The 26,756-nt window shown below is 40.6% G+C and overlaps 2 protein-coding genes across 7 annotated transcripts in view; one reads left to right on the top strand and one right to left on the bottom strand.

The window, feature by feature from the left end:
• The first annotated feature begins 947 nt into the window (after nucleotides 1-947).
• On the top strand, nucleotides 948-9,066 carry plekha3 (pleckstrin homology domain containing, family A (phosphoinositide binding specific) member 3). 6 transcript variants are annotated; one of them, XM_055637889.1, is made up of 8 exons: nucleotides 948-1,241; nucleotides 2,376-2,492; nucleotides 2,798-2,953; nucleotides 3,667-3,803; nucleotides 4,956-5,126; nucleotides 5,316-5,359; nucleotides 6,223-6,347; nucleotides 7,993-8,033. In XM_055637889.1, the coding sequence occupies exons 1-8, from the start codon at nucleotides 1,202-1,204 to the stop codon at nucleotides 8,001-8,003; spliced, it is 801 nt and encodes a 266-aa protein (XP_055493864.1). In that variant the 5' UTR covers nucleotides 948-1,201; the 3' UTR covers nucleotides 8,004-8,033. The 6 variants fall into 6 exon arrangements, with proteins under 6 accessions (XP_055493864.1, XP_055493865.1, XP_055493861.1 ...); XM_055637886.1 differs by lacking the exon at nucleotides 7,993-8,033 and adding an exon at nucleotides 8,405-9,066 and having other exon boundaries at nucleotides 951-1,241; XM_055637888.1 differs by having other exon boundaries at nucleotides 951-1,241; nucleotides 6,220-6,347.
• A 15,446-nt stretch (nucleotides 9,067-24,512) lies between these two features.
• The window catches only part of ttn.1 (titin, tandem duplicate 1), a 323,332-nt gene continuing 321,088 nt past the window's right edge, over nucleotides 24,513-26,756 (bottom strand). The window contains 2 exon segments of the mRNA XM_055637723.1: nucleotides 24,513-25,773; nucleotides 25,875-26,153. Of these exon segments, the coding sequence (XP_055493698.1) occupies nucleotides 25,475-25,773; nucleotides 25,875-26,153 (578 nt within the window). The 3' untranslated portion in view covers nucleotides 24,513-25,474.

Here is a 26,756-nt window from a genome sequence, read left to right as displayed (position 1 = left end):
CACAAAGTGCTAGAGTCATTCCACACAGACACAAAATGCTGGAGCGACTCAGCGGGACAGGCAGCATCTCTGGAGAAAAGGAATGGGTTTCGGGGGTCGAGACCCTTCTTCAGACCGAGCCGTCACCCATTCCTTCTCTCCAGAGATGCTGCCTGCAGGACCCGCTGAGTTACTCCAGCATGTTTGCTACGGCATCACTTCCTGGTTCGGGAGCTGCAAGGCGTACGAACGGCACCAACTAGACAGGTTTGTGAAGACCACCAGCAGGATTATTGGTGCTCCACTCCCTTTCCTGCTGGACATATACAGGAAGAGATGTATCAGCAGAGCCATCTCCATCATCAAAGACCCCTACCACCCATCGCATCACATATTCTCCATCCTGCCATCTGGGAAGAGGTACAGGAGCATTAGCTGCAAAACCAGCAGGATGCTCCTCAGCTTCTTCCCGCAGGCTATAAGACTGCTAAACGGACTTTGCCCCCTGCCAAAGTATCGCCCACCAACCTGGACACACTGCAGCAGAGCCACTGTTGTGCCGCTGCCGATCGGAACGCCTGTTGAATGTTTAGTAGAGTGTTAAATTTGTTCATGATATATGTATTTTTATTTCTATTTATTTTTAATGTACACTGAATGGACACTGGTTGAGCAACGTTTTTTTGTTTCCTCTGGGTATGTGAATACTCAGGAAATGACAATAAAGATACACAATACAATACAATGTTTGTGTACCTTCGATTTTCCAGCATCTGCAGTTCCTTCTTGAACAGGGTTACCCTTGCCATCAAAGATCTTATGGCGAAGCTAGCTTTCCATTGGTTATCCTGGCACCACCCCCCCTGATGACGTGCATTGGTCAATTAACACGTCAATCAGTGGATCTGGCTCCGCCCACGGCGGGGGGGCGGGACCATCTCGCTGGTCGATCACGTGGTGACGTCACGTCTCTGTCCGACGTGGCTGCGCAGGCGGCGAGGGGTGAGGGGTGAGCGGGCAGCGGCCGCGCCGACGGCCTGTCTGTCTGTGACTGCCCGCCTGTGTGTTGCAGGCGCCGGTTCCCTGGACTGGACGGGTCGGGCCGCCATGCTGCCGAGCGCAGGCTCCTCCCGTGCCGCTGGCGCCGCTCTGAGGCCGCGCCTCCGGCTGCAGGCCGGGCTCGCCGACTGCGTGTGACGCGGCGCCGCCGCGCCGTGTGAAGATGGAAGGAATACTTTACAAGTGGACCAACTACCTGACGGGTGAGGGAGGCCCCGGAACCGGCCCGCACCGCACCGGGGGAGCGCCGCCTGGTCCTGTCATCTTGACCCCTGACAGGGACTACACTCTCCATCACTCCCTCATCAGCTCATCCCCTTTGTCCCTTCCCACTCGCCAATCTCCAACCTCTGGCACTTCACCTGAAACTGTAGGAGATGCAACACTTGCCCCAACACTCCCTCACCACCAACATCCAGGGAACTAACTAAACAGCCCTTCTAAGTGAGGCAGAGATTCACATGCACTTCCTCCATCCTCGTCTACTACATTCTCTACTACATGCGGTCTTGACATATGGTCTTTACATCTGCCAGACCCAACGTAGATAGATGTGTGATTGTTCTGCAGAATTCTTGTGCTATCTGCAATGACCATCTTGATCCCTGTAGTTCCATGTCATTTCAACTTCACTGTTTCAACTTCACTCCTTCCTTTACTACACTGATTTGTTGCCTTCAATCTTCCAGGATGATGTCCAGTATAAAACAGATCCACCTGAGCGGCAAGACCCAAAGTTATAAAAATGGAACTTTCCAATTTCAAGTGAACCCCCATCTGTTCACCCAAGTTCAGTCCCCCTTTATTCACCTTTTCAATCCTATCTCCTCCCCCACCTCGTTCCATATGACTATCATCCACATATCTATCTGGTTTGGATTTTTCTTTCTTGATTCACCTTTCCTCTCTACTCCCCCCACCCATCCCCATAGCCCCATCTGCCCGTCATCCTTATCTCTCCCATTCTCCCCAAATCTGATTGTAACTATGATCATCCTACCTCCCCTCCCACTCGGGTTGCACATGGCACAGCTGTAGAGTTGCAGCTTGACAGCGCTAGAGACCTGGGTTAGATCCTGACTATGGGTGCTGTCCAATCTTTGTGACTGCGTGGGTTTCTCCAGGTCTTTGTGACTGCGTGGGTTTCTCCAGGTGCTCCAGGTTTACGTGGACTCGGAGGGCCGAAGGGCCTGTTTCCATGCCATCTGTAAACTAAACTCTCACCTATATACTGGCTATTTTCACAACATTTTCAGTCCTGCGCCTGGTATCTGTCCTGTGAAAATTGATACGTCAAAGAATTAAATAGTAATGTAAATGTTATTTCTCTTCCTCAGGTTGGCAGCCTCGTTGGTTCGTACTGGACAATGGAATACTTTCTTATTATGATTCTCAGGATGATGTTAACAAAGGCAGCAAAGGGAGTATCAAAATGGCTGTTTGCGAAATTAAAGGCAAGTGATAAACACTTTTCCTAAATCAAATTAAATCAGTTAATATTAAATGAAATTAATTTGACCTAGATTATTTTATCTTCTGTAAAGAAAATACCACCATCCTTAATCTTCAGCAGATTTCCATAGATATTTTATTTAGCTCTTAGGGTAGGATATCCAGGCACTTTCAGAACACCAAAAACTGATTAACGTTTTGTAGAAATTAGAATACTGGAAGTATTTTTTATTTCTATAACTTTTTTGTGAGTTTAGTTGTATTTAACTATGGGATCACTTCATCACTTGTTCTTCTTTAAAACTAGTACATTCAACAGATAACACACGAATGGAGCTGATTATTCCTGGAGAACAACATTTCTATGTCAAATCAGTCAATGCTGCTGAGAGGCAGAGATGGTTGGTGGCACTAGGCAGTTCGAAAGCATGTCTTGCAGATACAAGGACTAAAAAAGAAAAAGGTAACATTAAATACAAGCAGGATAAAAACATACATAAAGTAAATTCAAAACTACCTGCTGTAACTTTATTTGATGAACTTATATTAATAATTGAGCAATAAGCAAAGTGGTGGAGGAGTCATCGAGTCAGGCAGCATTTAGTGGACAGATGACATATTGGTTCAGGACTCCTCTTCATACTCATAGAGTCATACACCGTGGAAACAAGCCCTTGGGGCCAATTTGCCCACACCGACCAACGCGCCTCATTTTCATTAGTTCCACCTGCCTGCTTTTGGTCGATATCCATCCAAACCTGTCCGATCCATGTACCCACTCAAATGTTTTTTAAATGTTGTGATACTCCAGACAGTTTTAAGAAGAGTTGCAACCTAAGACGTTGTCTGTCCACTTCCCTCCACAGATGCTGCCTAGCATGCTAAGTTCCTCCAGCACTTTATTTGTTGCTCAAGAAAGTAAATACAACTCTTAACAACCTAGTTGGTAAACAGTAAAAAGTATTAATTGCACTCTTTAACTGTAAAATAATTAATTTATAAGTTATATATGGTTTGCAAAATATAACAAATAAATTGTCAGCCTAATACTGGTTTTGGTCCATGTCAGATTATTCGGTGGGTCTTGCTCATAATTAACCATGTCGACGAATTTTGATGTATAAATACGTTTCACTAATTCATTAGTTCACATTGTGTATTATTTTAATTCTGCAGAAATCAATGAGACCATTGAATCTCTCAGAACTAAGATGTCCGAACTTCGGTTGTATTGTGACTTGCTAATGCAGCAAGTTCATACAATACAAGAGTCTGTTAAACAGGATCAGCCAGGTTTGACGCCACCTGCTGAGGTATAGTATCAGAATATATATTTATATATATGTATTTGGAATATTTGTATGTATTTATTTTTATTAGTTATAGCTAGTATCTGTTGAAACTGATGAGAAGATCCTAAATACAAATTAAAACATTTGTGTGCAGTATGGCAATTCTCTCTGCTTCAACTAGACTATCTGAGTGACTTAGAAAAATGCATTGAAATTACAATGGAACCAGACTATGCCTTGCACCCATGAAAATTGTGTTCATTCACCCAATGCCGTTATTCCTATGTTCGACCATCCAATCCAATCATAGAGTGATACAGTGTGGAAACAGGCCCATCTTGCCCACACTGGCCAACGATGTCCCATCCACACTAGTCCCACCTGCCTGCGCTTGGTCCATATCCCACCAAACCTGTCCTATCCATATAACTGTCTAAGGTAGACAAAAGTGCTGGAGAAACTCAGCGGGTGCAGCAGCATCTATGGAGCGAAGGAAATAGGCAGCGTTTCGGGCCGAAACCCTTCTTCAGACTCACGGAGCGAAGGAAATAGGCAAAGTTTCGGGCCGAAACCCTTCCAGCTCCAGTCGTACCTCATGGCTTCCAGCTCCAGTCATACCTCATGGCTTCCAGCTCCAGTTACCAGGACCACATGTACCTGTCTAACTGTTTCTTAAACAATGGGATAGTCCCAGCCTCAACTACCTCCTCTGGCAGTTTGTTCCATACACCCGCCACCCTTTGTGTGAAAAAGTTACCCCTCGGATTCCTATTAAATCTTTTCCCCTTTACCTGAACCTATGTCCTCTGGTCCTCGATTCCCCTACTCTGGGCAAGAGACTGTGCAAGAGACCCGTTCTATTCCTTTCATGATTTTGTACACTGAGTGACGACATTGTTAAGATTTTTGGTAACCTCTGTGTAACATGGAATAGTGTAGACATCTCTGTTCAGCTGAGTATGAGATTATTTTCTGGCTAATTGTTCTTTTATGTATTATACCTTTTGGTACTAAGTAATTTTCCCATATGAAATAGTGTTGACTCATATTTGTTAATTTACTGGCCTGGAACCTGTACCTATGTAAGGGGATGGTTCTTTCAATCTGCTAGTATTTTGAGAAATTCATTAATCCCAATTGTGTATCTAAAATGAATGTATTTTTGTTTCTTAGAATATGAATGAAGCCTCTTCTTTGCTCAGTGCCACGTGTAATACCTTCATTACAACTCTTGAAGAGTGTATGAAAATAGCCAATGCCAAGTTTAAGCCAGAAATGTTCCAGTTTACTCACTCCGATCCACTTGTCTCTCCTGTTTCACCATCACCAGTTCAGATGGTTCGGGTATGGTATTATTAAGAGGAACAAATACACATTTATTCCTCTATATGTTAATGTTTCTGCATTTTTTTTAATGCTGCTATTATTTTCTTGTGTAATGTTTAATTGTCGTTTTGTTCCCTCTTGATATGTTGAACTGATGCAAGTTTAATTTAGATGTTTTGTAAGTTGGTAACTTTTTCAATATTGCAGATGAAACGATCAATTAGTCATCCTGGTACCATTCTTTATGATGGGTAAGAGAAAGGAGTTTTGTTGTTGGTTATTAATGCAAATTATATTGGTAATTGCCTGGAACGTGATAAAAATATGGGAGTGCCAGAAGCAGATGGTGCTTTTGCAAACAAGGAGAGGCTGGACAAGCATACAATTAAGATGAGAAAAGAGAATTAAGCTAACAAATTTGGATGAGGAGAGGCTAAAAGAGCCTAGAGCTCAAACTGCCATGGACAAGTTGGACCCAATGGGCTGTTTCAGCACCATATATTCCCTGTAATTGTTTAATGATGAGATCTTTTGATTACATAATTATCCTGCCCAGGTATTCATGCTGTTCTGGGGATATGAAAGGAGATGTCTGGGCATTTAGAGGATTTAGGATGTGGTTGTTAGGGTAGGAATTGGTGGTGGTGGTGGTAATTAGGCAGATGTTTAAGAACCCAAAACCTTTCCTGGCATGGATATATGGATAACTGGTATATCTCAAAAGGGTTGGGTAAAAGAAGAAAGAAAGTGCAAGATTTATCTGGCTTAACATTTTGATCAATATTATCACAAATTTGTACAAGTAAACTTGCTTTTGAATGTACTGGTGATTGTCATTTATCATAATATTTAATTATTCTGCATGACTGCGTAATAGCATAGTATTAGATAATGCCAGTATATTGCCTTCCTTCACCTGTGAAGAAAATGAATACTGTGATAATGCTATAAATTTTATTACTAAATTCGAATCAAATTAATCCATCTTATTCACTTAAGTTCCGGTTTGTGTTTTTAAATTATTTGGCTATCAGAGCATTATCTGTTTAGTACCTTGCATCTTGATTTGTATCTGATCTTATTCTTGGTTAAGTTTACATTTTGCATTTAGCAGGAAACTGGACGCTCCTCACCAAAAGGAAATGCTTATTGCAACGTTACGGCCTGAAGTGCACAGGAGAATACGGACGTATTCAGATACTGAATCATACAACGATGGTGCTCTGGATGATCCAGAAAGTAAGCATTGAAATAGATTCTGCCGATACATGTATGTAGTTTCAAAAATGGATTTAATGTCATTCTTAGTACATAAAAAAATTAGGAATGAAAATTTGGGGCCCAATGTAAAACAATATTTCTCTTCAAGCTGTTAATTGACCCTCTCCTACCACTGCTGATTTGTTTTGATACCCATTTTAGTTTTATTTTACCTTTATGAAGTGCTTTGGGACATTTTTCTGCATTATAGTTAATTATCAATAGATTTATGAGCTTTGTAATTTAGTTTAGTTTATTGTCACATGCACTGAGGTACAGTGAAAAGCTTTTTGTTGCGTGCTATCCAGTCAGCAAAAAGACTACACATGGTTACAATCAAGTTGTCCATCATGTACAGATACATGATAAAAGGAGTAACTTTTAATGCAAGATAAAGTCCGATTAAAGATAGTCCGGTCTCCAATGAGGTAGATGGTCGGTCAGGACTGCACTCTATTTGGTGATAGGATGGTACAGTTGACTGATAACAACATGCAAGAAACTGTCCCTGAATCTGGAGGTGTGTCTTTTCATAATTATTATCACTTGCCTGATGGGAGAGGGGGGTGACCGGGGCTGAGACCCGTCCTTGATTATTCTGGTGCCCTTGCCAAGGCAGCGTGAAGTGTAGGGAGGTTGCTTTGTGTGAAGGTCTGGGCTAGTTTCGCAACTCGGCAATTTCTTGCGGTCTTGGATGGAGCCATTCTCAAACCATGTTGTGATACATCCTGATAAAATGCTTTCAACGGCACATCTGTAGAAGCTGGTGAGAGTTGTTGGGGACATGCCGAAAGTCCTAAGCCTAAATAAATGAGTGGGACAATGTAAATGCTACTACCCAGATTGCTGAATTGGAATTTTGCATCACACCTATGATAGTTGCTGTGAACCACCATGAGACCTACACCAAAGTAAAAGGCCAATGACTTGGGCTATTTTGGGAGCACCACAGTGGCACATCTAAATGCTCCTGGCTCCGGCTACCTGAGCTTATTTCCCACCTCTGGTGCTGTCTGTGGAATAAGCAAAGTTACTTGAAAAGCTGAAGGGCCCGTTTCTGTGATGTACAATTCTATCATGTATTGCGCCCATTTCTCCCTGTCCCCTCTTTTCCACCCCTTCCTCCCCATCCCAATCCCCTTCCACATATTCTTTCCACTGGCTTTTTATTTCACACTTCTATTCTTATCTGGACTCGCACTTGTTATCTTTTAATCTCTGGCCTTTGTCCAACTATCTGCCATTCAAAACTCTCCTCTCACCTATCACTTGCCAGACTTTGTCCCACCCCTCTATTCCAGCTTTCTTCATCCCTCCAATAATCCGTCTGAAAAAGGGTCTGACCCGAAACGCCACCTAGCAGTATTTTCCGGAGATGCTGCCTGACTCGCTGAGTTACTCCAGCACTTTGTCTTTTTATTTTAAACAAGCATCTGCAATTCTGTGTGTCTCTGTGATTCTTAGGTTTGTGTCAAATGTATGTCCTTGGCTTTAAACCTTAAGTTAAATTTAAACGTTAAGTTGAGATCTTTAAAATCTGTGGACTGAAACATTTTTTGTGAGTAAAAAAAAATATATATATATTGGTCCTAAAATTGTAAATTAATTGTTATGATTCTTACAGAGATTGCTTAAATTTCTCGAAATTCTTTATTGGTGAATTTCTCGAAATTCACATGGTGAATTTCCTCCAGTGACCATTCTGGAAGAAAATGCTGCAATCTCAAGGAAGAAAACTGGGGCAGAGGGTCATTTTGTTGCACTTTCAAGTTGAATATCTAAATTAAAGTGGATTTAAAATATGATCACTCTGCTAATATTGCTATGCAATTACTGCTAGCATTTAGATATTGCAACAAGAGGGAAATGGTTTCCCAGTTAAATGGTTTTCCCTGCACTTTATAATACGACATCGTCAGAAAACCTGAGAAGCTTACCCAACCTTATTTCTATTATATATTTTCAGTAAGTTACAACTGTATTTTTACAGTATTGTGTAATAAACCCACTGAAGATCAGTGATCATCTGATTTCAGAACTTTGCCATACAGAGCAATGGTACCATTGAATTAATAACAACTGTGAAGCTTCAGTGGTGAAATAAGGACGCAACACATGACTAAAGACAGCATTGCCGGAGGTGTGCACTTTGGGGATTGTTGGCCAGGATTTGAGAGAAGGAATTAAATCCTTGGGGCTGCACAAATTCACTGTATGCACCCGTGTATCCTTGGACAATGAGCATTCTGGAGGAATTGCAGTTGGATGTTGTTTCTATTTACACCTTTTATTTGACTTTGTAGTTAGTACATGTTGAATGAAACCTGTTATGTATATGAACATTGAGTACTGTTGTAGGATGAGGTTTGGATTGTGCTTCATTTTTTTAGTAGCAGACAATTAGTACTGGTTATACCAGAACTCATAGGTATAGAAGCAGTTTCTGAAACAAAGTTAAAACTATTGTGCTCTGCATTACCTTTTTGAAAGAGAAATTAGTAGATTCTATCCACTTAAATATTAAAGGAATGAAAAGGTGTATTTTCTATTCAATAAAAATACATTAATAAAATACAATAGTGACCCAGGTACAATTGTAACTGGCAACTATAGAAAATAAATTACTTTTTTATATGACCATCTTCATTTGAGGTAAAGGGAAAAGTTTTTCATTTGAGTTGAAACCTTCAATGGCTAATATGGCAAGCAAAAGTTATTTGGTTTAAATGGTTTAAAATAAACATTTTGTAACTCTCTTAAACCAGTTATTTCCAGTCTATTTGCAGAAATGTAACCTGTTGTGCAATGGAAGAGATTTCAGAGCTCTGGTGTTTCCTTATCACTTGTGCCATATTTAAGCAGAGGTCTGAAATAAAGCCAGAATAGTGAATTGTAGCTCACACAAATTTGTTACCTGGATTTAAATTAGATGACCGGAAAAAGGATAATTTGTACCACTTTTCCCTAAATGTAATGCATTTATATATTAACAATTCAATATCAATCATCAGTTAAAATCTTTTCAATCCCAATTACTTTTGTTGCTCTTATTTATATGCTGGGTATGCTGTCAATGCAGTTTATTTAGCAATCTTTCTTCCAATATAAACAATATGATTACAACAAAGGGTGGAATTATATTACTTTAACACATTTAGTAGAAACAGTTGTAGCGTTAAACTTTGTTTTACTGCCTATTAAACATAACAACATTCCAGTGTTTTTAGACTCCATTCTCCAAAATGCCATTGTTTTAAATGAAAAATATTTAAGTTTGCAATATATGCATATTTTTCTAATAATAGACAACATGTTGTGATGATTTCATAATTCCATGATTTATAAAAACTACACTTCAGACATGTTAGTGTTCTAAACATAGATTCACTGATGTGCAGGGTATACACAGCACTTTAATGTCCAAAAACCCAAGGCCTAGTCTAAGAGGAGAATGTCTAAATTTGGTCCCCCAAACCAGCCTTTAAAGATAGAACTAGTATTAAGCAAATAAAAGTGTCAACATACTAGTAAATAATGGAATTAATGATACCAAGTGAGAAAGAGTAATTTAATGCTATTAACTATGCTATCAATTTGTTCTTTTGTGAATATTAAGTACTGTGAATATTAAGAGTTTGCATGCAGAATTTGTAAAATGGACAGATTTATATCATGCATTTTTATTTTTAACAAGTCCGTAGCTTCAGGCATTCAAGCTTAAAATTCATGATGTTCTAATTTAGCTGATAACTGGAAGCCTCCCGTTTGTGAACTGCCTGGTCTCTGCTGGAGCACCAATAACAAATTTGAACGTTGATACCCTGGGTCTCAGGAGAGGAAAATCCAACCAGAATTTCAATTACCATCTCTTCTCAACTTTGCCATCCTCTTGGGGTATGTTTTCAGATGTCTGTGAAGATGGAATTACGTGACTTCCCCATTCCAGTCAACTGCCACACCTTTTTTTGTATCCATTGAGGTTTGTTAATATTGCTCTGGCGTTTTGCATGAATATCAGGCCCCTTGGATAAAAATTGAATCCAGAGCTGAGCAGCACAAATTAAAGCTGGAAAGGAGGGAAGAAAATGTCCCAATTAATTGTGTCTTAAACATGTAGCACTAAGTTTTATTAGTGATTTTTTTTCCGCTGTTATAAATTACAATGAAATAAAATTGTTCACTTTTCAAATTTTTATGCTTTTCACTGATTAACTATAATAGTTTAAATGTTAATACATTCACATCAAGAGAATATAATTGCTTTTAGAGCAGACATTTTGAAGTATTGTAATCCAAATCGGGTATTGTGGAGCCATTAAGATATCAGCATGATTGATTTATAATGTCATGTATAAAATGTGAATTTTGCTCTCGGTCAATGTAAATAACTTGGGGAAAGGACAATAATACTGCTTTCAGGATGTCCTTTAGGATTTGCTGGTTCGATGTGTGAAATGGCCTGCTTTTTCTCGATGACGGCTTTTATAAAGAAATTAAATTGTTCTGAAAATATGTTGATCTAGACTAATATTTAAATATTAGTGAGAAAATAACAGAACTTCGCTCCAATCAGATCAAGTTAAGTCAAATTTATTGTCATGCACAAGTACGTTGAGGGTCAGGACAAGAAAATTTTGATTGCAGTAACATCGCAGGCAGATGGACTCAGACAAACACACAAAAAAAAATTACATATATTTCTAAAAATGACAATGCAAAAAAAATTACTACAGAAAGTTAGATTTTGCTTTTAATTGTGAATATTATGAAACTAAAGTAACATTGCAAGTACACCAACCTGCTATCATGGCATTCAGTTATGTTAATTTTGATTATGCCAACAATTCAAATCTAGTAGAATCTGAAGAGAATATTGAATTTGCAGGATGATGGAAGTAAGACAGAGATCCAGTAATGGAATGGATAAAATTTGAGCTGTGATTAAGCTTACATTATTTTGGTAGATTAGAAATGTTGGTGTACTGATTTTGCTCATCATCTTTTCAGTTGCTTTTTACAAAGTTTCTGAAATAACATGTAATTCCTACATTTAATTTTACATTTCCTCCTTTTGCATGATCTTAGAACATTTTTCTCATACTGATATTTACTGCTTATAGAACAGTTTGTGTTATGGAATAAGTCACTTGTATGATTTTGTTAGAAATATATAACTAACCACATTTTCTAAAAGCCAGATTCTCCTTTTGAGGCTTTTTCATGATGTCTTTGAGTACTTGTGTTGAAATTACTTCCCCAAGCCATTATTGAATATTTGCCCTGCTGAATGAATTATAGTCACAAATTACTTAATCTTTACAAGTAAACTTTTAATCTATTTACAGCGGGGTTTTTTTTGGAAAGACCCTTTCCCATTTTCCGAGCTTGTGAAAAATTACATATGTAATAATACTGAGCCAAATTAACCCCTTCAAAATTTTAGTATTGTTCTGGCCTAGGTTTGAATTTAAATGTTGATTATAATTAAATCATGATGTGGACAATGAGTGGAGTTTAACAAATGTAGAAAATATCATAAACCCTTGCAATTTCTTCTCTTCCATTCTGAATTACATGGTATTATACAATATCTGCTTTGGTTAAAACTTTCAACCAAACACTGCTTACGTATTGCTTTTTGAGAAGTTATATTCAACCAAAGCAACACAAACCCAGCCTGAGAAACATTTTGTCTGCCCAAACCATTTTCTTAAGTCTTTGAGAAAATACAAGATAGTTATAAATTTGAGGATTGCTAATAAAATTTTTAATATTACTCTTGAAAGTAATCAAGTTTTGATGTAGATCTACTATTCATGTTAAAAGAATGCCTACACAAAGGATGTAGAGATTCTTATATGTTATATCAACTGGCACACGTTGACCAGCCATTTATTCTATCTATTATTGGAATACTACTAAATGCAGTTCTTAATTGAGTTGCATTGTAGCTCTGCGAACGTATGATCATTGATTAAATTTGATAACTTCTGTGCTCCCAAACAATAACAAGCAATTTATTCTGGCCGTTGGAGCAAAAACAACATTCAGGTCATTTTTTTAAGAAAGAACTTCAGATGCTGGAAAAATCGCAGGCAGATAAAAAATCTGGAGAAACTCAGCAGGTGAGGCAGCATCTATGGAGCGAAGGAATAGATGACGTTTCGGGTCGAGACCCTTCTACAGACTGAAACGAAACGTCGCCTATTCCTTCGCTCCATAGATGCTGTCTCACCCGCAGAGCTTCTCCAGCTTTTTTGTCTACCTTCAGGTGAATTTGGTAAGTGTTTTTTTTATAGCTAAAGACAAAAAAACTTGCATTTTATGTATGTGTGAAGGAATTATTAATAGAATAGTAGTTTTAATTGTCCACTACACTGAACCATATAAATAAAAACTCTCTTTTGTTGCCTTCTTGTTACGTGCCTTGTCCCAATAGTTCTCATGGTCACTAACGGGAGTTTGAATGGAATAATAATAGTAAGATTAAACGAGAACTTACCAGTTTGAAGTTTGATCTTTATTTTATGAGGAGTTACGTTGAGGGACTACGTGAAGAAGGCCCGTCCAGGCGCACGTGCGTCAATCTTCAAAGCAGCGGTGTGAAATCGCAGATGATATATACCGAAGGATAATAGTAAGCTACGTGATACAAACTTAACTTACCTTTGATCTTTATTAGGGTGGGAGCGGAGGGCATGTAGTCCCTCAACGTAACTCCTCATGAAATAAAGATCAAACTTCAAACTTGTAAGTTCTCGTTTAATCTTACTATTTTACTTCGGAGTCACGTGAGTGACTACGTGAAGATTTTAAAGCTTCTGTGATTTCAGGCCGTAGATTCAATTCCGCCGTATCACTGCATTTTGATTGACTATGAGTGAAAGACAGTCAATATCATGCAACCATAACATTTGTTTAATCAGTTAATGGTTTATTTTATGATAAACATTATGTGTCCCATTTTAATCACTGGGACATTTAATACTGAATCCAAAACAGTACCACCAAATACACCAGGATCTGCAATCTCTTTGTGGTAATACTTGTAAAACATCCTTTCATTTGCCCATCCTGCGGCCGCGAGGATATGGTCTATTGGAACGTCTAAATCCTTGGCCGCCGATGTTGCCGCCGCCCTGGTGGAATGAGATTTAAATTTGTCAGTATTAATTCCTGAATCTAATAGCACCTTCTTCAGCCATCTTGAAATTGTGTTCACACTTTTTTGTGTGTTTTTTTATGGCTGATAAATAATGCGGATTCTACACCTCTAAGGTGCTTGGTGGTCTAAATGTAGTGTTTCAAATATGTAACTACACATAGTCTTTGATCTGTAGGATATGCTGAAAAAAACAATTTACACCCCGAGACTACTGGTCTGCTCTGTTTTAGCAAGTCATAGACATAGAATGTAATTTCCTCTGTTGTCATTCCCATTCTCTCTACACGTAATTTGTGTAATGTTTTTACTCTTTGGGCTGAAACTAAAGTCATTAACATGACTACTTTCGTAGTAATTTTGTCTAAAGACAAATTTGAGATGGGACTCCAATCCCTAAGTAACGTGAGCACATCCCTCACATTCCAGATTTCCGTATATCTCGGTCTGGGAGGTTTAGCATTAAAGATGCCCTTCATGTATCTACAAATCAAGGGGTGTGATCCTAGAACCTGTTGTTCAGATGCTCTTGATAAACAGAGAGGGCACTCCTTGCAGTGTTGATCGCACTATAACTTAAGTTTGCATCAAAATGTAATGTTGACAAGAATTTTACAACATCTGAAGTGTCTGCAGTGTGGTAAGAAATGTTTTGTGTTGCACAAAACTGCTCCCATTTCTTAATGTGAGAAATGTACTGCTTCTGGGTACTATCCCTCCAGGATCCTGCAATTACATACAATACAATACACACACATAATACAATTTATTTGTCACTTGAACCTCATAGAGGCTCAAATGAAATGTTGTTTCTGCAGTCATACACAAAAAAAAAGACCCAAGACACAACACAATTTACACAGACATCCATCACAGCGCATCTCCTCCTCACTGTGATGCAAGGCAAAAATAAATCTCTCCCCTGCACTCCCCATTCCAAGATTCAAGATTCAAGATAGATTTAATTGTCACGTGTGCCTGATGGCACAGTGAAATGAATTTCCATACAGCCATACAATAAAAATCAACAGGACACAACACACTATAGGGTTTGACATAAAACATCCCCACACAGCAGAATCAAAGTTCCCCACTGTGTGGGAAGGCACCAAAGTCAGTCTTCTTCCTCCACTGTTCCCCGTGGTCAGGGTCTCCCCAAGCCCTCCGCAGTTGCAGCTACGGGCGGCCCGATGTCCAGGACCGCTCGCCGGGATGATACCAGTCCGACGTCGGGGCTGCGGGACGTCCTCAGCGGCGTGGGCACCAGAGTCGGCCCCCTCCTACCGGAGTCTGCTGCTTCCAATGTCCGTAGGCCGCGCCGGGTGGAGACTGCTGCTGTAGGCCCTCTGCAATGCGCCCCAGGACTCCTCGTTGTTGTTCAGCGCCGCCCGCATTGGAAGCTCTCCGCACCAGAACTCCACGATGTTGGAGCAACGGCCCAACGCTCCGGAGCTCCAACGGCGACCCAGGTAGGTATCGCCCGCTCCGCGGTGACTCCAGCGCTGCGCCGCCGCTGTAGTAGCCCTGGTCCGGATCCCGGTCCCCGGCAGGAAAGGCCGCTCCGCTCCAGCTGGTAGGCCGCGAGGTGGGGGGCGAGGACGCGACTCAGAGAAAAAGTCGCGTCCCCGCCAGGAAGAGACTGGGAAACGGTTTCCCCCTTACCCTGCCCCCCTCCCCCACATAGAAAAGTTAAAGTTCCCCCTAAAACACCACTTTGGACTAACTAAAAATAATAAAAAAGATGGAAATGACAGACAGACTGTAGGTAGAGGCTGCTGCCAGGGCAGCGCCCCAGTAGTTCCCCTCCCGATGTCAGAGTCAAAGCCATAGTGCGATCTGATAGTCTTCTTCCGACATATGGCCTTTTTAGAATCTGCAAATTAACAAATCAATACGATCATGTAAAGGATGAAAATCGCCAGTTACAGGGTGCACGAGTAGGTTTTCTTGTCTTGAGATATGCATTATAGGTTCTGTCATTATTTTTAACACTAATGGATACCATGGTTGTGTGGGCCAATCTGGGACCACCAACAATCCTGAAGCATTATCTTGTTTGATCTTTTGTAGACATTACTTATAAGACAAAAGGGAGGAAATGCATATAAAAACATTCCACCTCAATTTATCGAGAATGCATCTACCCCTGTTGCACCTGGGTCTGGTTCCCACGAAACATATTGAGGTAACTGGTGGTTCAATCTGGATGCAAACAAGTCAATTTCTGGTTTTCCAAATTTTTGCACAATGTTATGGAAAATGTCACGATTTAACATCCATTCTGTATTGTCATTAAATTTCCGTGACCTAGTGTCTGCAATTATATTGAATTTATCTGGTAGGTAAATTGCAGAAAGCCAAATGTCTCTCGTAATGCACCAGTGCCAAATCATGTTTGCCAATCTGTCACATGCTTCTGACTTGATTCCACCCATATGATTGACATATGCTACTGCCGTAGTGTTGTCAATCTGAACCTGTACATGCAAATTTTGTACCTTGCGGCAAAGGGCTTTAAGCCCATGAAATACACGTAGTAATTCAAGATAATTAATGCCATGTGTCTCGAGCAAAGGTTCTGCCTCTGTATTCCATCTACCTCCACAGCTTGAGATGGTATCAGCAGCTCCCCAACCTAGTGAACTTGCATCGGTTTGTAGAATGATAGCTGGTGATTCAACCAGAATTTTTCTGTAAGAACAATGAACATTCTTAATCCACCATTTTATATCATCAATTGCTGTGTTTGGTAGTTGCATGGGTCTATCAAAATGCCCGGAATGTCTTTTCAATGCTAGGACCTTTGCTCAGTGCAGTTGTTGGTAATGCAGTGGGCCAAACTGAACAGCTGGAAAAGAAGCAATTAGTTTGCCAAGTAGGCATGCCACTTGCCTGATTGATGGATGTTTGTCTGAAATTAGTTTGTTACAACCTTCAATTAGCTGCAGCTTTTTGTCCTTAGGTAAGGTCACTCTCATGTGCTCTGAATTAATAGTGAACCCCTAGTAATCAATTATTTTGTTGGGTGTCAGTCTAGATTTATCTGGATGGATAAGAAAGCCCAAATTTTGAAATGTTAGTTTGACTTTTAAAACTGATGCTGTCGTTGTGGCTTCAGTGTCTCCCACAATTAAAATGTCATCCAAATAAGCCATTATCAAATGGCCTTGGGCTCTTAACAATGCTAAAATCAGTTTTAGCAGTTTTGTAAACAATCTAGGGGCTGAGGTTAACTCATTAGGCAATGCTTTGAATTGCCACAATTGATTCATCCAGACAAATTTCAAATATCTACGACCTTTAACATGCACAGCCACAGAGTAATATGCATCCTGGAGATCTATGCTTGCCATACTGCATTCTGTTGAAATTAAATGCAAAGCATTAGTAAATGTCTCCATTTTGAAATTTGTATACTGTACAAAAGGTTTGAGACTTGTTAGATCTAAAATGATCTAGAAATAATACTAGATATGAATTGGTGGTTTTGATAAACTTCACAATCACCCCTTTTTAACTCAATATGTCAAATTCTACTTGAATGATTCTATTCTCTTCTTTAGAGAACAAATGTATTCGTCTTGGGATATGTTGAGTAGGGGGATTTTCATTTTGGTAGAATTCAATTCTAAACCCCATTATAATGCACAGTATATAAGCGTCAGTTGTTATTTTATGCCATTCTTTTAGGAAGAATTGTAACCTTCCCCCAATTTGTGAATAGGAAACATCTGATATATTTCTATCAGAACCAGAACCACCTACCTCAGGGCTTGCTGGTGTCACCTTTTGTACCTTGCCCCTTGTGGGAATACCATGTCCTCCATGTCCTGGGGTTGTGCGCTAATAGTACGAGCAACCTGTTCCTTCACCAGCTCCAGCCACCCTTCGGTATGGATATTGCCTTCGAATTATTCTGCCAAACATCGGTGGTTTTATCATACCCATCGTTTTTGCTTCTTCGTTTAAAACTCAGTTTTTTGGCAAGATCTTCTCCAAAGAGTAAGTATGGCAATTGTATATTAGATGATTTACAGAGCCCCGCAAACTTAGGATGTATGTTAGGTCTTATCGCAGTTTTACGAATACAGTTTATTTCAAAATGTGCATTACACATTATTCCCATAACATCCTGTTGTGACGTTGTCACATTTCCTTCTTCCAGGTCTCTGGCAAATGCCGTAATGCTTGACCCCATTAATCTTAGTACCCGCTGTAACCTCATTTCTTGAGCACATACTGCGGTGCCCATATAACTCCATATTTCACTGTTTAGAGCTGGGACTGCTAGCAGAACGTAATTCTTCAGGATTTCATATTTGTTCACAATCTCATCCATCGTTGGTTCTTCCAAATGATGGGAAAGCAGGTAATTTATACTTTCTGCTATATCCTCTGGTAGAGGTTGTCCCTTGTGTCTGGGACTATAGAACTTTTGGGCCAGCCCTGGTACTTTACGTTTTTGTGTTGGACTCTGGTCTTCATATGATTCACTGTCAGAATCTTCTGGATATTCCTCATAATGGGATTCACCTGGCATTTCTTCATCAGGTATTTCATGCGCTGGCTCTCTGATAGGCCTACGCTTAGTCGACCCTTTTTTGGGGTATCTCAGGCTCTTCCATAGAACCATATTCTGGCAGCCTTCTGGATGCTGCTTCATACGCTGGCTCTCCTGTAGACCAACGTCTGTATTGTCTTTCACACATGTCTGTTGCTGGCTCTGCTAGGCCAACATACATATTCATCATCATCAGGCATTTCAGTCGCTGGCTCACTTCTAGGCCAACGTTTCCCAGGACCTCTCCTGGGTGTTCCATACGCTGGCTCTCCTATAGGCCCGCGTTTTTTATACTCCTTCTGGAGTTTGCCTTTATAAATCATTTTACCCATGAGGAATTCCAATTGAGAAACTCTTTGTCTGACTAAACTTCTGGTTCAGACTCGTCCGAGTCTACTGGCCTGTCAGTTTTCTTTTTGGCCTTACTCCCTGTGGGCGTTTCAACGGGGCTTTTTCTCCCGTTTTAGAAGTTGCTGGTTTTTTCTACTGGTTTTTTGGGCGCCTGCTACTCTCAGACTATTTAGTTGCATACCGACCCTGAGTCCAGACTTTTTAGTATGCTTAAGTTCCCAGTGCTGAACAGTCCCCTGGTCCCAGCTTTGACTGCACACCTAGTACTATTCCAGACCTTGACTCTGGATGCACACTTGGCCTTGCTCCTAGCCCCTCTGTACTGACAATATATCTGGCCCTCACATAAAGCCCCATATCTGACCCCCTGGACTTAACCTATTATGTTCAAGTCCACAGGTGCTTATCTAATCCGTAATCCAGTAATCTTTTATGGGGCACTTCACAGACCAAATTATCTATAACAAAATTTGCTACATCCATTGGCTTGTTATCTAACATGCTAGTTACTTTGTCAAAGAAGTAATCAAATGGTTGAACACAATTTATCATCCATAAAATTATACTCACTCAGCTGTATAAGTATTCAGTTACCATTTCTTTCATTTTCCTAACAAACTGTCCTGAAGTCATTTTCCCCTGCAATATTTTCAGTATTTTGCTGTCTTCCTCTCAGCTGGGACTTTTGCGAAATGCAAAGTAACATAATAATGATAAAAATATCTTTGTTTTGATTGCACCTACCAACATGCATACATTATTATATTCCAGTTAATATGTACCGAGGGCAAATTTTTGTTCCAATGCTCCCCATTCCCAATTATTTTACATTGAAGTGAGTGAAATCCAAGTGAAGTTTAAATGGCATCATAAAAGTCAAACCTCCGGAATGGATGATATTCATTACGTGGTTGATTGGGGTCAGTATCAGTACAATTACTATATTAAACTTTGAATCTTTAGATGTCCTGGTTCAATCTAAAACTAAAGACAAATAATAACCTCCTCACACATTCCCCTGCAAGTATCTCCGTCACTCCTTTAAAATATTCCCCTTCTTTGAACAAGCTCTTAAATATCGCATCTGAATCAGTTACCATCTGATTACTCTCCTTGACGATGTTCATCCACGTGTTCAATTAATAAAACAACGAGATTGGTGACATTTCTATTTAACCAGTCTAAGGAATTTAGGGGTGGGGGGGTTAGAAATAGTCAGTGAGGTAAACAAACATAATAGTTGAGTGGCAAATGACAATAGTGCTACCTTCCCAATACCTAACTGAAGGAAATAATAGAAACAGAAAATAGATGCAGGAATAGGCCATTCGGCCCTTCGAGCCTGCACCGCCATTCAATATGATCATGGCTGATCATCCAACTCGGTATCCTGTACCTGCCTTTAGCCACAAGGGCCACATCTAACTCCTTCTTAAATATAGCCAATGAACTGGCCTCAACTACCTCTTGTGGCAGAGAATTCCAGAGATTCACCACTCTCTGTGTGAAAAATGTTTTTCTCATCTCGGTCCTAAACGATTTCTCCCTTAACCTTAACCTGTGACCCCTTGTTCTGGACTTCCCCAACATCGGGAACAATCTTCCTGCATCTAGCCTGTCCAACCCCTTAAGAATTTTGTAAGTTTCTATAAGATCCCCCCTCAATCTTCTAAATTCTAGCGAGTACAAGCCGAGTCTATCCAGTCTTTCTTCATATGAAAGTCCTGACATCCCAGGAATCAGTCTGGTGAACCTTCTCTGTACTTCCTCTACGACAAGAATGTCTTTCCTCGGATTAGGAGACCAAAACTACACGCAATACTCCAGGTGTGGTCTCACCATGACCCTGTACAACTGCAGTAGAACCTCCCTGCTCCTATACTCAAATCCTTTTGCTATGAATGCTAACATACCATTCACTTTCTTCACTGCCTGCTGCACCTGCATTCCTACCTTCAATGACTGGTGTACCATGACACCCAGGTCTCGTTGCATCTCCCCTTTTCCTAATCGGCCACCATTCAGATAATAGTCTACTTTCCTGTTTTTGCCACCAAAGTGGATAACCTTACATTTATCCACTTTATACTGCATCTGCCATGCATTGGCCCACTCACCCAGCCTATCCAAGTCACCTTGCAGCCTCCTAGCATCCTCCTCACAGCTAACACTGCCCCCCAGCTTCGTGTCATCCGCAAACTTGGAGATGTTGCATTCAATTCCCTCGTCCAAATCATTAATATATATTGTAAATAGCTGGGGTCCCAGCACTGAGCCTTGCGGTACCCCACTAGTCACTGCCTGCCATTGTGAAAAGGACACGTTTACTCCTACTCTTTGCTTCCTGTCTGCCAGCCAGTTCTATATCCACATCAATACTGAACCCCTAATACCGTGTGCTTTAAGTTTGTATACTAATCTCTTATGTGGGACCTTGTCGAAAGCCTTCTGAAAGTCCAGATATAAACAGATCCACTGGTTCTCCCTTACCACTCTACTAGTTACATGAAAAATTCTATAAAGATTCTTCAGCCATGATTTACCTGATAAATCGGCTGCACTTTGCTCGAAGATTTCACCACTTTCCTAATGTACTGCTATCCCATCTAATAACTGACTCTAGCAGTTTCTATGACACCGATGTTAGGAGGGTCTGTAATCCCCGTTTTCTCTCTCCCTCCCTTTTTAAAATGTGGGTTACATTAGCGTCCAATCCTCAGGAACTTGTCCAGAATCGGAGTGTTTGAAAAATTGTGCACTAATGCATCCACTATTTCTGCGGCTACTTCCTTAAGTACTCTGGGATGCAGCCTATCCGGCCTTTAATCCATTCAATTTACCCAACACCACTTCCTGGCTAACCTGGATTTCACTCAGTTCCTCCATCTCATTTGACCCCCGGTCCCCTGCTATTTCTGGCAGATTATTTATGTCTTCCTTAGTGAAGACAGAACAAAAGTAGTTATTCAATTGGTCTGCCATGTCTTTGTTCCCCATGATCAATTCACCTGTTTCTGACTGTAAGGGACCTACATTTGTTTTAACTAATCTTTTTCTCTTCACATTTCTATAAAAACTTTTGTAGTCAGTTTTTATGTTCCCTGCCAGTTTTCTTTCATAATCTATTTTCCACTTTCCTAATTAAGCCCTTAAGCCGATAATGGGTTATCGTGGCTGTATGTTGTGACAGACAGCCTGACACCTTGCATGTCATTTTAATATTTCACTTATCCCATCCCCCTGGATATTCCAGATTAATAAATTAAGGTTTTGTCAACTAATTACAAATCAGGCTAATTACAAATCAAAAACATTAGCCAACTGAAACATGAAGCGCTGAGCATTGGGATCCAGACATCATGGACAACTGGCCTCAGTTCCCCGCTCACATCGGGCAGTGCTCTCCGTCTGAACCAGGGGCCGCGGAACATTTTTGAAAGTGGGGAGGCTGAGCGATTACTGATCACTGGCTTGGGGGGTACCCAGTGAGGGAGTGGAGCAATCGAGTGGGGAGAGGGTGTGGAAGTGGGGTGTCCCCCCTCCCAGTGTAGGGACGTTTTCAAATTTGATGTATTAAAATCATGTGTTAGTGCATTGTAGAAGTATGATTTCAATGTTTTTTGTATTAATTATTTTTAAGAGGTAACTTTTTAAGGGGTAATTTTTTCCACACAAAGGGTGATGGGTGTATGGAACAAGCTGCCAGAGGAGGTAGTTGAGGCAGGGAACATCCCAACATTTAAGAAACAGTTAGACTGATACATGGATAGGGCAGGTTTGGAGGTATGGACCAAAAGCAGGTAGCGTAGCTGGGACATGTTGGCGGGTGTGGGCAAGTTGTGCCGAAAGGCCAGTTTTCACATTGTATCACTATGACTACATTATACCTCCACCAAAATAGGTGCAGGAATAGGCCACGTGGCCCTTTGAACCAGCACTGCCATTCAATATGATCATGGCTATTCATCTAAAATCAGAACCTCTTTCCGGGTTTTTTCACCTTGATTTCATTAGCCCCAAGAACTAAATGTAACTCTCTCTTAAAAACATCCAGTGAATTGGCCTGCACTGCCTTCTGTGGCAGAGAATTCCACAGATTCATAACTCTCTGCGTGAAGAAAGTTTGTCCTCATCTCAGTCCTAACTGGCCTACCCTTTATTCTTAAACTGTGACCCCTGGTTCGGAACTACCCCAACATCGGGAACATTTTTTCTGCAGTTACCGTAAGTGAAAATCTAGCAGGCAAGCAGGATGCTTTCTCCAACCACCCCCATTTGAAGTCCAATATCTTCCACCGTTTCTACCCAGTGCTTGGTACTTACTTCCAGCAGCGATTGGTTGTCCTCCAGGATGCACCGAGCCGCAGCCTGATCCATGCTGGTCACCCGGGCAAATTTGGCACAGGGACTCTCACGGCAGCGGCGCAACGCTTCCAATGCTTCTGACGGCCCGGGTCTCTTGCACTGAGGCTGATCCATGGCCCGAGTTGCAGTGAGCGACTCGCCAGCCCAGCAAACACTCGACAGCCCAGCAAACACTCGCCATCCCTGCTCCGCACCTGTCCCCATTGCTGCTTCTGCTTCCAACTTCCGTGGCCCATGCAGTTGATATTATTTTCTCATGACAGAGCGTGACATTTGTGATTAGCTTTTGGCAAAATGCGTGATGCCTCCCTCTCTATATCCCCCCTATCCCCCCCCTCTCTCTCTCCCCCCCACTCTTTCCTCTCTCTCCCCCTCTCTTTCCCCCTCTCCCTCCCACCTCACTCGCCCCCCTCTCTTTTCTCTCTCCTCCCCCCCCTCTCCCCCCTCTTCTCTCTCCTCTCTCTCCCCTCTCCTCACCTCACTCTCCCCCTCTCTTTCCTCTAACTCTCTCTCCCCCCTCCATTCCCCTAACTCTCCCCCTCTGTCTCACCCTCTCTTCCTCCCCCCCTCTCTCTCTCCCCTCTTCTCCATCTCCCTCCCTCTCTCTCTCTCTCTCACTCTCTCTCCCCCCCTTTTCGCCCTCCCACCTCACTCTCCCCCTGACTCTCTCTCTACAGCTCTTTTCTTTGCGCTTCCCCTCTTCCCCCCCTCTCCGACGCCCCTCTCTCCCCTTCTCTCTTGTATTCTGGTTGCCCCCTCTTTCTTCTTCCTTTGCAGCCCCCACTCCCCTCACTCTCTCTTCCTCTCCTACCTCACTCTCCAGCCCACGCAAACACTCGCCAGCCCCCCCCTCACTCTCCAGCCCCTGCCTCCTTTCCCTCGCCCGCCTCCAAACACTCGCCAGTCCCCGCAAACACTCGCCAGCCCCGCAAACACTCGCCAGCCCCGCAAACACTCGCCAGCCCCGCAAACACTCACCAGCCCCAGCTTCCCGCATCTGTCCCCGCCCACTGCTTTCATCCCTTCCTCAGCCCCGCTCTCCAACACCAGCGGCCCATGCAGTTTATATGAGTTTTGAAATTTTCGTTGATCACAGAATTTCTCACGACAGAGCGTGAGACATTTGTGATCAACGTGAGAGCGTGAGAATTTGCCCAAATGCGTTATTCTCACGCTCAAAGCGTGAGAGGTGGCAGCCCTGCATTGATTTCAACACCTTGGTATTGCATCTGGTTAAAATAGATCTTATTGAAACCTGAATAATTCTGAAGGGGTTTAGATAATTAAAAAATACTGATATTTCCATTTTTATTCTCCACTGGAATTTAAATTGTGGTTGACCATGCTTTTAGCTTTTATAATTGGACAATTGTTTTTAAACAAAATTACTTAAATGACCCAATAACCATAAGACATTGGAGCAGAATGAGTTCATTCAGCCGATCGAATCTACTCTGCCATGCAACAATGCTGATCCATTTTTCCCTCTTAACCCCATTCTTCTGCCTTCTTCATGTAACCTTTGGCACTCTTGTAAAAACACTTTAAAAAATCAGAATTTTTTTCACAGTTACATTTTCAAAATTTATGTGAACTAAAATTCTTGTGCTTTCGTGTAGCCAGGTGATGTTACTAAATGGTTAAAGTATTGTGTGTCACAATAAATGCTTGTAGAAAAGTGATGTACAAAATAAGACAGAACATGTTTATAGGTGCGGAAAACATGCTTTAATTCACAAATAAATTCAGTTTTACTTTTCTAATTCTCAAGGAGGTCCAATAATATAAACTAAACACTACTTATCTAAATAAAGTTATTGCATAGGGCATTATAATGTTGGAACACAGTGTAATTTTCAATGTGGCTAATTTCTGTAGTCAATGCCCTATGAACAAATAACATTAATACAATTCTATGATTACCACACAAAACCATGGAAAACCTCCTTGAGTTAGCACTGTTTCTACATAGGAGAACTTGGAATAGTTTGCTGAAATGAGGGTATGACCAGGTTGATGTATTTATACTATCCAAGAAGTCACCATGCTAGAAACAGGGCAATATGGTTATACAAAGTATTGGCCGCATACTTTGTATTCATCATTGATTAATTGTCTATGTTAAACAATGATATGACATAGTCGGTTCATTGGCTGTTGTGATGGTATTTGCAGGAGGGTATTTGCAAATAGCATCACAATGCTAGCCATCTAATTCCACAAACTTGTAGGTTGTCTTCAGCAGGGAGCCTCTCCACCTGCTGAGGTATTCTTATACGTCAACATTATGTTGAGGCACAAATTTTAGTTCCAAGTTAAACAAGGTAATCGTCCTATTCAAACTTTCCCCTGCTAACTATTTGTTTCAGTTGCAATGAAAATCTCATGAAATACAAGGTACAAAACTTGCATAACCGTTTAGACCGGCTATATACAGTATGTACATGTCACAGAAAATGGTTAAAAATTCCTAAATCAAGTGCAATAATTGTTTACTGCACAATCTATCATTTGTTCAGTAATTGTCTAGTTTGGTATAAATGCATGATGTCAAGTCAGGTACAAAAAATAAAATAATATATACAAGTCAGATTCAAGTTCATTACAATGACAATATCTATTAATTTTCAAGTTTAGCTTACAACATGTGTTGTCAGATTCATATCTTTAAATTGATCTAATTTTAATATTTACAGTGGCAGAATCTGATCCAAATTCATTTGAGAGTCTTAAAGTGTAGCGTCCTGCATCATTTTCTTGGACACCTGTAATAATGAGTGTTGTTAGATCATCTGTAGTTTCAATGTGGAATCGGCCACCTTCTACTTCATCAGAAAGAGGTTTTCCTCCACGTGACCATTTTACTTGAGGCATGGGTTCACCTGAGAAAGCACAGGCCACTGTTAAAACTTTTCCTTTCTCGATTGTGATATCCGATGGTAAAGCTTCGATTTTAGGAGAAGACCCTGTTTAAAAAAAAGAAACAAAAGGGCAATTTGTGTCTCTGTCCAGCACACTGGATATAATTAATAGGAAAAAAATTAAGGAGCTTTAGTAACAACATCACCTTTAATACTACCGCTAATCATTCTGCCAGTACTTGCTTCCAACTGACTCATACTGGAATGCTCCATAAAAGAGCTGGAGCTCGATGATATCATTGATTCTTTAAAAGATGACATACTGCTTGAAGACATACTGGCAAACTTCACTTCACTCATGCTGCTGCTGCTGGCCTCTTGCTTGGACATTTGCAATGTTTTGGCAGAGAAATGTTCCTGCATCATAGCGGAGGCACTGGCACCGGATTCCAAAACAACCAATTTTGAAGGTTCTTCAAGGAGACCTGTAGAACAGAGTATCACACATCACACGATAATTGATCAAGGAAAACCATCAAAATATTTGCATCAAATTTAAATTTTAAATTGTGTACAGTATTTTCAAGTGAAACTTTGTTCTATGTTGTACTAAAGGATGTTCTATAAAATGCCAAAATTAATCAGATTCACGGAAATCAAAATTATGTAATAGCAAGTATAATAATTAATTTATGACACTAACCCAATTTATGGCACTAACCACAATTAGTTAATTAATTAATTAATTTATGACACATAATAGTGAAATAGTAATTTATAATTTATAAAATATAGTGATTTATGACCCTTGATTGGGAAAATCAAGACGCATTCTGGACAACAGATCATTACATTGTATAATACACTCATATTGTCATATCTGAGTTACTGTGCGGAGATATGGGGTAACACCTACAAAACCAACCTTCAGCCGTTATGCACATTACAAAAAAGAGCAATAAGAATGATCAATAACGTTGGATATCTTGAACATACCAATGTATTATTCTTAAAGTCACATACACTGAGGTTCACCGATCCGGTTACGTTTAAGACTGCACAAATCATATACAAAGCAAGACATAATT

The sequence above is a fragment of the Leucoraja erinacea genome, chromosome 7 (assembly GCF_028641065.1).
Source record: "Leucoraja erinacea ecotype New England chromosome 7, Leri_hhj_1, whole genome shotgun sequence".
Taxonomy (NCBI): domain Eukaryota; kingdom Metazoa; phylum Chordata; class Chondrichthyes; order Rajiformes; family Rajidae; genus Leucoraja; species Leucoraja erinaceus.
Note: the sequence above shows the minus strand (reverse complement) of the source record. Positions and strands in the feature narration are given on the sequence as shown.